This window comes from Nannobrachium achirus (genome assembly GCF_963921795.1).
Source record: "Nannobrachium achirus genome assembly, chromosome: 3".
Taxonomy (NCBI): domain Eukaryota; kingdom Metazoa; phylum Chordata; class Actinopteri; order Myctophiformes; family Myctophidae; genus Nannobrachium; species Nannobrachium achirus.
In genome coordinates, this window is record NC_137812.1 from 26,689,751 (window position 1) to 26,701,752 (window position 12,002).

Consider the following 12,002-nt stretch of genomic DNA (forward strand, 5'->3'; position numbering starts at 1 on the left):
ATTTATAAAAATGCTGCTGCTTCTGTCCTCAAGCCCTTCAATACAGTTCATCATTCTGCCCTGCAAAGTATATCGGGTGAACATAATAGGACTCATCACTGAATCCTGTATGATATTATGTGCTGTGTGTGTGTGTGTGTGTGTGTGTGTGTGTGTGTGTGTGTGTGTGTGTGTGTGTGTGTGTGTGTGTGTGTGTGTGTGTTGTCACTCACAGCCTGCCTCAGTCTCAGTGCTCTTTTCCTCCAGGGGGCATATGGGAGCCATGCAGACATCAGTCCTCCAAGGGGCAGCAGAGCTCAAGGAGGAATGCATGTGGCACTGAGGGGACATGCTGTTACTGGACACACAGACACAGCCATCACTGTTGGACATCTAACACACACACACACACACACACACACACACACACACACACACACACACACACGTGTGTCATGACTAATATGGCCCTGTTTGAAAAACAATTGGCTTTAACCCTTTCAACATTGCCTACACTTGTGTGCCAGTTAAAAACGTCAGCGATCACATTTGCGCGAGTGCATGATAATCATTAGCATCCTTAGAACTTATAGTAGAAACAATGCATTTAGATGGCCACAACCTGGACCATGCCAACACTATACTTTAAGAACAACAGTCAATCTATATGAAAAAAACATCTATGTAGGCCTATATATATATCTGAAGGTCACCGGTTCGCCTCCCGACCCCATCTGTGTGTTGAAGGGTCACTGAGCAAGAAGCTTAAAAATAATATTGGACCAGTTACCCAATTATATGGAGACCCTGGCCAAGCTTTGCAGGACACGCTGTGATTGTCCTGCGGGGAACCTTGATACAATTAACTCATAAATAGCGCCGCTCACTTCACTCTAGATGTGATTTTTGAATAACCAATGCAAAAATGTAAAATGACACAAATGCTTTCACGGTATTTTGAAAGGTCTGTAGTTCAAATGTGCAGCTTGATGGAAAATAACCAATCCTGAGTACAATGCAAAAAACAATTAGCAACTTATCCATGACGCCACAAATATCATTTGAGGTCTTTATGTGAATTAGTTCAGAGTCAGTCTGAGACAAGGTAAACAAACATGGTGAATACTCACTGATTGACGTAGCATATTATATAGCCAATGTGGGGCTGCGGTGCCTGGCGTAGAAGTGGAGGGTGTTCCAACAACAACAAAAGGCTCTCAGCATCCTCCGCACAGAGTACAAAACGACAGACTCACTCCGTGAGTGTAACACTGTTGTTAGCCAATAGCATGAACATCATTTCAAAATGTGTAGCGTCTCAACCATAGAGTAGGTCTCAACCTATGGTCTCAACACGTTTGTTTTGTAGAGACACAAACAAACAATCCCACGTTCCCACACGAACACATTAGGGGAGTGCACAGATTTCGGTGCACTCCGTTAATATGTCCGTGTGGTAACGCGGACATGAAGTCCTATATGCTCGGAGTTCCGCACACAAAACAAATCTGTTTTCTGATTTTTCTTTCTTTCCTTTTTTGTAAAGGCCTACTCGAGTGAACACCCTAAGAGATAAAATGATACCACTTCTATCTACTCTGTCTCTGTCTCATATAGGAGGGTTGTGGGCAGTTCAGAAACCTGCCCACCGGTGATCTTTTTTTTTTTTTTTTTTTCCAAGAGAATTAAAACATACATAAGATCCAGTGAAAATGTGAAGGATCAAGTTCATTTTCCAACTATTGCGCGCGCGTTCGTGCGTGCGTGACTGCAGAGACCACGTGTGGCACCTCCTACCATCTGTCTCATCCTGTCTGTCCCCCCCTACTGTCCTGAACAGTACAGTAGCCTGGACATTTTACAGAAATGAAATAAAGACAGTTAGTCTTATGCTATATACATGGTTTCAAATACTGCTGACATGCATTCACTCAGTTGTGACTGCACACTCATAGCTTTGATGCACAGATCTTTATTGATAGAACATAAAAATAAAAAACAACATCTCAACTGAAGCATTGTTGAGGGCGAATATCTTTTTATTTTAATTATCCTGCTATTATTCTACAATACTGTTATCTAAATTATTAACACCTAGGAGACATTAAAGGCACAAACAGACAATAAATATAATGACAGGACATTATTACTAAAAAAATCAAAGTGAGCAATTAGGGGCTTAAACAAGCTACAATTAACATTAGAAATATCCTAGAAGGAAGTGCTAAATCACCTACAGTAAAGGGCATAGCAAGGGGCGTGGTTTTCTGGTACCTCTAAAAAGATTGTCCATTCATTTTCCCCAAAGAGATTTACAAAAATATTTATGACAATTATTTTAAAGCTATACTGTGTAAGATGCTCAACTAGTGGTCAGTAGCCCTATAGCAAACCGCGGTCGCGTCCGCGACTTTCGGACGTTTTTCGTACCTTCACACCCCCGCGTCTGCCTCCACCTCGCCGAGATCTATCTTTAGAGGGGTCCCTGGTTCCTGTGCGTTCAGGCATTCCGGAGAAACGGACTACTTCACCCTGCCTGGTAGGCGTCGGCGAGATTACCTTTTGAGTATAGAGACACACGGGCGACTACAAATATGGCCGCCATAGCGACCCCACTTCAAGATGCGCTGTGATTGGCCGGCAGTGTATAACCCTCGCTGTGATTGGCCGGTAGTGTGATGACGTAATTTTTCCGCGAAATTCTCCCCCCCTCACGGCTCATAGAAAACATAAAGAGAAGGCTTTAGAAGCTGAAAATAACGGAGTGGGTGTTCTAAAACTTTAGCGATTTAACAGTTAGGACAATTTTAAGATTTGTTTTATAAAAAAAAGTTACATGGTATAACTTTAAGCCTAGGATCAAGCCATCCAGGGTTCTGGTGAATCATGACTATAAACCCTTTGATTCTGTGAAAAGAAATTATATACTACATTTAATAAATACCCTTTGTTTATTGGTTTTACATTTTCTTTTCACTTTCTTCTTTTTTTTTTTCTTCTTCTTCACAGAATCAAAGGATTTATTGTCACGATTCACCAGGATCCTGGATGGCTTGCTTCTAGGCTTAAAATAATTGATATAAATATTTTTGTAAATCTCTATGGGAAAAATGAATGGTTGATTCTTTTTTAGTGACACCAGAAAACCACACAAACACACACACTGCTACTGTATGCCCTATAGGATCTACAGGCATAGTAGCTACAAGCATAGTATATAGAAGACTGAGCATTCCTGTTCAGCCTCAAGTCCACACTGCTGTAGCTCTTAATTATGTCCTACGCCTCCAGAATGAATGCGAGCTACGGAAGGAAACCCGAAGGACTCACAGTGATGACAAGTGGGATGAAGGAGCCTTGTAACACGAATGCCTTCAGTTTAATGGGTTTAAAAGCCTATTGTAGAGTAGCTGATTTGCTTCCAGCCATTGCAGTTGCTAAATCATTTAACGTGAGCTTTCTATTCTTCGAACTGTGAAAGGACTCATTCGACACCATTCGAAATAATCTCCCACGTTGCAAATACAAATGGTTATAAAATAAATCACATTTTGAACGGTAAAGAGTTTGTCGTAAAGTAAATCTGGGGAATATCCATAATCCCCACCCATCTTGAATGTACAAATATTCTAATGCAGTGGTCCTCAAAGTGGATTCTGGTTTCCTTTAGCGGATTAAAAATAGACCCTTACAAGTCTGTACCTCTGACAGTATACAAATGGAACCAGATGGACCCTGACGGTTCCATTTGTATACTGTCAGAGTTAAGGGGAGACCTTTACATTTAAAAGTTTGTATGTTGGGTGGGCAGCAGTTGCTGGTTGACATGAAGGACCACAGCGTTGAGGCAGGTACAGGTGCCAGCTGTGACGTCTGGCCGAGTCCCTCAGGCAAAGTAGGCGTACAGGAAGATGTTGATGCTGACCAGCATGATGGCGTTGATGCAGCAGAACCGAGACCAGAACACGCTCTCCCTGACCGTGGGAACCCTGGGCGCTGGAGCCTCTTCCGACCGCCGCGCTGTGGTGACACACAGGCCTGCCCCCTGGCCACATGTCACCCTCCGCACGGGCTCAGATCCTGACACACACACACACACACACACACACACACACACACACACACACACACACACACACACACACACACACACACACACACACACACACAAGATGCAGGGGAACTGAGATTGGTATTTAAGAAAGGCAAAGAGACAGTGCCCTCAATATCCTGATTGATTGATTGATTGAAGACTTTATTAGAAGACGTTTGCATAGGAAAAAGTACAGTTTCATGACAGTACAGTTCACTGGTACAAGGTCTACTAAAAGGAGATCCTAGAAAAGACTATGCTTATTTCCAAAGGAAACCATTTAAGTATCTCATATAACATTGAATGACAGACGGATAGAACACAGTACTATGCAGTAGATATAGTCAGGAAAGAAAAAGGGGGAAACAATTTAAAAATGAAAAATAAAAACATCATACAGTAGGTAAATACAAAGAGGGGTCAGGGGAGGGGAGGGCTGGGCTGTTGAACTACTACTGTACTTGAAATGAGAAAGAAGAGTATGTTTGGAAGAGTACAGTTTAAAATGTAAATGACAGTGTGCCATTTGAGTCAGAAGTGCTGTGCGCTGTGAGTATGCACACTCTTACCCTGGGAGTTACGGTGGCTGACAGAGGACACTTTCTGCAAAGGGATTTCTCTCTCTACCTCTTCAGTCAATGTCCACCAGGTGAGGTTACATATCTGGTAAGAGAGGAGAGGGCAAAGGGCCTCAAACATCAGCAGGTCACAACTCACACTCAATTTGACATAAACATTATTCTATACGAAAAGAATACTTAAAAATAAAATGTGTGAGAACTGTGCCACTCAAAACTGTGTCCTCATCCATTTTCATCAATTCTCTCCTCAGTGGGTTGAACAATCGAGCTGAAATTGCGCATGGGCATTGTGGCATATTATGCATATTTGGGGCTCGTTCATACCCAGGTATGAACTCTCAATAACATACTTAACTGATCTGTGGACAAGCGGATAGCATACATTTATCGAAATAACATACATAGCATCACTGTATGTGAAGTGAAAGGAGAGGAATCTGCACACTGTCTTGTGCTTACAACTAGGACTTCATATTTTATTAGTCCCAGTTGTAAGCCCAAAATAGTGAGGGGGTTCTCCTTTGTGACATAAGCAAATGTGCCTTTGTGTAACCGTTGCATTTTTTCCATTCCCTTATTTTGCCGGGACATGCACAGACATTCTGTACGGCTGGGGCCGGACTTGACAGCACTCAGTAAACCTGGTCTTTTTCAAATATGTACTGGTAGCATGAGTGCATTGTATTTAAATACACTATACAGCGCTACAGTAGTTAAAAGACTGCATAAACAGTCAAGCCTCAATCAACATTGAAATCTCTGTGGGAAATAATATATATAGGCCTATAAATACAGTAATTACATATTTACACATTAATGGTCTTTGTGCTTTTTTTCTGCCTTAAATTTGATGTGTACACAATGAAATCATTTATAATGTAGAGAGACAGGAAACTGGGTGGAATGGCATGAGAGTACAGCTGGAATCAATATGGTTCTAAAATCTGTAGGCCTACATGTCTGGTATAGTTATTGAAACAGTGAGTTGAAATTGGTATTTTTCATTACCAACGCGTCCGCGTTGTGAGCTTGTAGATCTAGGGCTATTTTCAAATATCCCTAGATAAAGAGGGCTTAAGTAGTTAATGTATGTTTTATAATATCATAAATAATTTATATACGCAAAGTAACTAACTAGTAACTAAAGTTTTCTAATAATTGCAGTGGAGTGAAAGTACAATATTTGGATCCGAGATGAGATGTAATGGAGAAGAAGTAAAAGTACTGACAATTGGAAATACAGTAAAGTAAAAGTACCTCACAATTGTACTTAAGCACAGTAGTACTTGAGTAAATGTACTTAGTTACTTTACACCACTGTCAAACACATGAGCAACACATGATGATGGTGATGATGATGATGATGATGATGATGATGAACACATGTGGAACATGGGTGCTGCTCACCTGTTCGGGGGTGGGCGGAGGGGTGAGAAGGGTTACCGTGGTGACCACGATGGTGGTGAGCCCACAGAGCAGGATGGCGAAGTGGAGGTAGTGGATGTCCCTGAGCACGGCTGGGGCCGAGTCCTCCACGCCGCACCTGGGAGGGGGGAACGCAAACTCCAGGACCATCCTACACACACCCACCACCAGCCCCACCATCAGGCCCCAGAACGCACCCTGAGAGAAAGACACACACACACACACACACACACACAATTTCAAGTTCTCCTCTTAACTCTAACAGTGTACAATACATTTGTACACTGTCAGAGTTACAGACTTGTATGGGTAATTTTAGATGCCTACTTTGAGAACCACTGTTCTAATCGACCAATCAACATGATGCAGCTCTGGGTTATGTACACGCACGCACGCACGCACGCACGCACGCACGCACGCACGCACGCACACACACACACACACACACACACACACACACACACACACACACACACACACACACACACACACACACACACACACACACATACACACACACACACACACACACACACAGAGACACAGACACACACACACACACACACACACACACACACACACACACACACACACACACACACACACACACACACACACACACACACACACAGGTTAACACCAGGCTGAGGCTGAACTCTTTTGAACATTCTTGGTGCTATTCTGGGAGACACTCTGGGCGTGTCACACATGTGTACCAGACTGTTAGCACTCTCACTTTCTTTAATAAAATAAAAGGAAACTTGTTCATTGTCATTGGACGCACAATTTGACACAACACCCACCCCTGTTATCAAAGAATGTAATCGGTACAGTTTGACTCGACCACATTAATAACAATCAGCTTGTCAATGTCAGCCACACCGGCAAGACGCTCATACTTCTCCCTCTTAATCTTATTGTGTCGCTGTCACACCATAGTGCAAGTTCTGTCATCACATGATCCTCTCTTCACCGCTCCCTTGTTGTACTTCTAACATCTCACTTCTTTTCTTTGACTCTCTCTGACTTTGCATTTTCTTTCTTTCTTTCTTTCTTTCTTTCTTTCTTTCTTTCTTTCTTTCTTTCCTTCTTTCTTTCTCTCTTTCTTTCTTTCTTGTTCCTTCTTTCAACAAGATATCCACAAGAAGAATGCAACACATTCTTTATCTTTACATTTACATTTTTCATAACATTTTGCCCTCAAAATATACTGTATATTAGAGTCAAATATATCAAATCAAATCAATCCATTGAGGATTTTAGAAGAGATGTACGCATTGTAATAGCCCTATAATTGGCACTATGTTTTTTTGTTTTGATAAGTAAGCAACAAGATTAAGTGTTAAACCCAGTTAACCCCAGTTAAACCGTTACAGTGAGTGACTAATGTGTGTCACAGTCACACAGTCACATCCTGTCTGACGTTGTGTGCCCTTTGACCCCTGAGTCAACATTATTAAAATTCTTAAAGCGATATGTCCGCTATATAGATCTTAACTAACATAAAGCACAAAGCTTGTGTTTAACAAGTCTTATCTTCACACGTTAATAGCAACCATTTAGCTGTTGTGTTCTCAAAGCAAGTATTATGATTGCAAAGAAAAGCAGAAGACAGCCACGTTGCTGTTATTTTGAGGAAGTGGAACAATCCAGTGGTTTTGTATTCATTTAATAAGTCCATGGTTTTATCTAGAGGCGAAAAACACATTTTTTTATCAGTGTGGGATCGACCTTCATTTCTGAAACCTGAGAAAATACCGTTCTAACAGTTTACAGTAGCAGTCAGCATGTCAGCAGAGAGCAGACACATCAGGGATGGGCATTAAAGCTATTTCAGACAGGTTAAGTAGGAGGCTGGTTGGTACATGTAACCTGTCTTTCAACACATACTGATGCATATCCCATACACACAAACTCACACTACACTTTAAAATGTAATTTCAAAGTGTACAAATAGTACCAAATGGAACCTTGACTCCAAGAGAATACAATGGGATTGGTATTTAAGTCAAAGAGACCTGTCTAACTCCTCTTCTCCAAAGTGAGTGGCACCCACAGCCACAACACGAGGGAACGACCATGATCTGACTGGTAACACCCAATTTTAGAACAAACATGGGAAAATTCTCATTCTCTGCCACAGGCACGTGCTCGTGCACACATAGACATCAAAGGGGGCTTGAGCCCCTGCTCTTTGATCAGTCTGTAAAAAGTGCCCTCTCCAGACCATGAATGCAGTTTTTACTATGGTGAAAGAAATGCAAATGCCCCTGAAGGCAGCATTCAAGAGAATTGCCTTGTCCAAACTCTCCTGAACTTGAATACAGCATCTTAGGTTGAAATCAAGACGTGTAGAAATCAAGTATCAAAAATAGCCGACCTCCAAGCTCACAACACGCCACAGTGTGACGCGTTGTGAGCTTGGAGGTCTGCTATTTTCGATGTTTTCACCAAAAGGCCCTTTTAGGCCCTCTCTAACATTCTCTGCACCTCCCTGCTCTGCCACCAAAATGTGGAATGCCCTGACACACCATCCATTAAAGGATGTGTATCACTGGTTTCTTTCAAACTGATATCAGGAGACCACAGTGTAAATTACCATCAAAAGGATGTGTCATTCAATGCTGCCGTTTTTCCCTTTTCTCCTTTGTACAAGTATTGTTTTGTATTTGTTGATGACATGTATCATTGTGTTACATTTTCATGATATGTTGATGAATTGAATACAAAAGACCAAAAATTGAAACAAGTCCCCAGGACTGTTTAGTGTTTAGCCTTATGTCTGACTGTACCTCGTGCTGTTTACATTTATGACTACTATGTAATAAAGTATTCAATCAATAAAAAATAAATTAGGTGTCCTCTCTGAGATAAATATAGCACTTTACTTTACTTTACTGAGTACTGCGCTTAATCTTTATTACTTAATAACTACTGCCTAATCTACTTTTTTGATCTGTCTACAACTTTTACTGACTCACAAAGTATTCACTCCCTTATCAGACAGAGAAAATAACCCCTTTCACTTTTTGAACTTTGACCTATAACGGGAGCTGCTGTTGCACATAAACGCTGCTGTTCTCTAAAAACCTTTCCATGACGGAGTTGATGATGCACATTTCTATAAAGTGAGTGAGCAACACACATGCATGCACACACACATCTAAAACCCAACACGCCACACACCCAGACGCACACTCATAGGCCTAGCCTACACGCATACACACACACACACACATGCCAGCAGCCTCCAAGCCAAACAGAACTGTTATGTTTGCACCCGCCCAACCCCCACCTGAGGCTAATAAAACCGCACAGAGCTACAGCGCGAGAGAAAGGACAAACAGAACAGCAAGGAAAGACCTCAAGTTCCACATTTTACTGCTGTTATGTAGGTTATCATTTACAATGTGATATGCTGTGAATTAGTATCAGAGATCTCTGCAAAGCATTTGGCTATTATTGTATACTCATACACAGTTGTATATCTGTCTGTCTGTCTGTCTGTCTGTCTGTCTGTCTGTCTGTCTGTGCGTGTGCGAGAGAGAAAGAGAGAGAGAGAGAGAGAGAGAGAGAGAGAGAGAGAGGCCATCAGAGGCTAAGACCTAAGAGTTGCTCCCACTATTTGCAAAGTCTGCGAACACATGGAAACGTGGTGTGTGTGTGTGTGTGTGTGTGTGTGTGTGTGTGTGTGTGTGTGTGTGCGTGCGTGCGTGCGTGCGTGCGTGCGTGCGTGCGTGCGTGCGTGCGTGCGTGCGTGTGTGTGTGTGCGTGCGTGTGTGTATGTGTGTATGTAGAACCTGCTCATTGGTTCTCTTCCAGAAGACGGCCAGTGTGAAGACGGCAGTAACAGGCGGAGCCAGGTAACTGGTCACTGATTGGATGTAAACATATAGCTGACCGCTACTGGCTGACTGCAGGATGGGGATCCACACCACACTGACCGCGATCAGGATCACTGTTACAATCCTGGAACACACACACACACACACACACACACACACACACACACACACACACACACACACACACACACACACACACACACACACACACACACACACACACACACACACACACACACAGATTTGGTAAACTAATTCGGCAGAGAGCCATCTGACTTTTAATCCAGTGTTTCTCAAACATTCAAATGTCAAGGTCTCCCCTTAACTCTGATAGTGTTCAAATGAAGGGTTCATTTGGTTCCATTTGTACACTGTCAGAGTTACAGACTTGTATGGGTCAATTTAGACCCCCAAAGGAACCCACAGTCCCTGGAATCCAATTTGAGAACCACTTTTCTTATCTCTCTCATTTTTATCCCACGATTTTGAAACCATTTTTTTCACCAGTGTCAGTTATCTAATGTAATCCTGGGCGCTACACTCCCTCTACCAACCTGGGGAGACAACGAACTGAACTCATGCTTCCTTCTATGCATGACGAGTCCAAGTCCCTTTTTTTCACCTGACAGGGGTGAGTTTCCCCGGTTGGACGTAGGTTGGACGCGTGTGGAAGGAACACATTATTCCAACCAGTTCCTTTTCCCTCCACCAGCTCCCCCCGGCTGGCCAGGGGGAGGCAGTATAGAGACCAGGATTACTGCATGTTTTTTGTGAGGGTATATACTCTAGGAGACACGGGGAGAACATCCAAACTCCACACAGAATTCAGGGCCCTTTTGCCAACCCCACCTAGGGTAAGGGCACTGATGACACAGAGGAGAGAACACGCCCCCAGCGCCCCCACAGCGTCCCCGACGGGAATCGAACCCTGGACCTTCTTGCTGTGAGGTGACAACACTACCGACTGCGGCACCGTGCCCCTTTGAGAAAACCACTGTTCTAATCAACCAATCAACACGATGCAGCTCTGGGTTATGTTGGCCGTCCTACCGGCCGACCAATAGCAGCTCTTTCTCGGAGGCCCGTGGGCGGTACTTCTTCCAGATGTCCATGGTGAACAGCGTGGAACTGCTGTTGAAGATGGACGTCAGCGATGACATCAGCGCCGCCATCATCACTGCAATCATCAAACCTCGCAGGCCTGCCACAGGCACACGCACGCACGCACGCACGCACGCACACACACACACACACACAAATATCCATGATCATCAATCCCCTAACGACACACTTTGTGTGCATTAAAGGGGGTGTAAATTACTGTACATGTTTTTGTTAAAAAGTTAAAAGCTGTATAATTGTTAAAAATGTAAAAATAAAAAATAAAACAATTGGTCAGAAAAAAACGTTAAGCTCTATGTACCGATAGTAATCATTCCTTGGGTGTTTGTTCAACAATGCTGCGTTCAGGCCTGGACGGCTGGCATCGCGGGTTTGAGTCCCGATCCCGACGACCTTGACTGCTTGTCACTCCCTGTCTCTCTCTCCTAATTTCCTGTCTGTTTACTGTATACTATCAAGGTCCCAAAGGATATCTTTAAAAAATATAAAGATAATGCTGCGTTCATAGTAGCCGTAAAAAAAACAACAACCTTCAAATCATTTTCAATGGAAGCCAGCAACGTGAAGCTACAAACTCACACCCGACACAACACTACAAAAACATATTGTGATTGATTGATGCTGCGTCATTGGAGCTCTATACAAAAAAAGTTGAGCGGTCTTCAAATTTCTTCAGCGCTCCAGTGACGCAGTGAGGCGCCACTCAGTCACTAGCTTTTGTTTCACCGTCTCCACTCCCCAAAAGGAAGACATTTTTGGCAGTTAATCAGTTCCCTGTGCTATAACTAAACACATTTTCATTTATGAAGCATGGCTTGAGGAGCAACACTGCAAAGACCACTCGGCAGCAATGTAGCCAGTAACACTTGGTTATTTTGTAGCTTCACATCACATCTAATTTCGCTTGTTGTGACCGAAGGTCGCAGTATACCATGAGAAATGTTGCAGCTTCTCTCC

The 12,002-nt window shown here is 42.9% G+C and overlaps 1 protein-coding gene across 2 annotated transcripts in view; it reads right to left on the minus strand.

Moving 5' to 3' along the window:
• Nucleotides 1-3,649: 3,649 nt before the first annotated feature.
• Nucleotides 3,650-12,002, minus strand: part of slc5a10 (solute carrier family 5 member 10) — a gene marked incomplete at its 5' end in the record, with an annotated part of 34,561 nt that continues 26,208 nt past the window's right edge. The window contains 5 exons of one of the 2 annotated variants that reach the window (XM_080721438.1): nucleotides 3,650-4,059; nucleotides 4,642-4,735; nucleotides 6,061-6,276; nucleotides 9,879-10,047; nucleotides 10,974-11,124. In XM_080721438.1, the coding sequence (XP_080577564.1) occupies nucleotides 3,866-4,059; nucleotides 4,642-4,735; nucleotides 6,061-6,276; nucleotides 9,879-10,047; nucleotides 10,974-11,124 (824 nt within the window). In that variant the 3' untranslated portion in view covers nucleotides 3,650-3,865. Of the gene's footprint in view, nucleotides 4,060-4,635; nucleotides 4,736-6,060; nucleotides 6,277-9,878; nucleotides 10,048-10,973; nucleotides 11,125-12,002 lie in introns of both variants that reach the window. The other variant, XM_080721439.1, reaches the window with a different exon arrangement.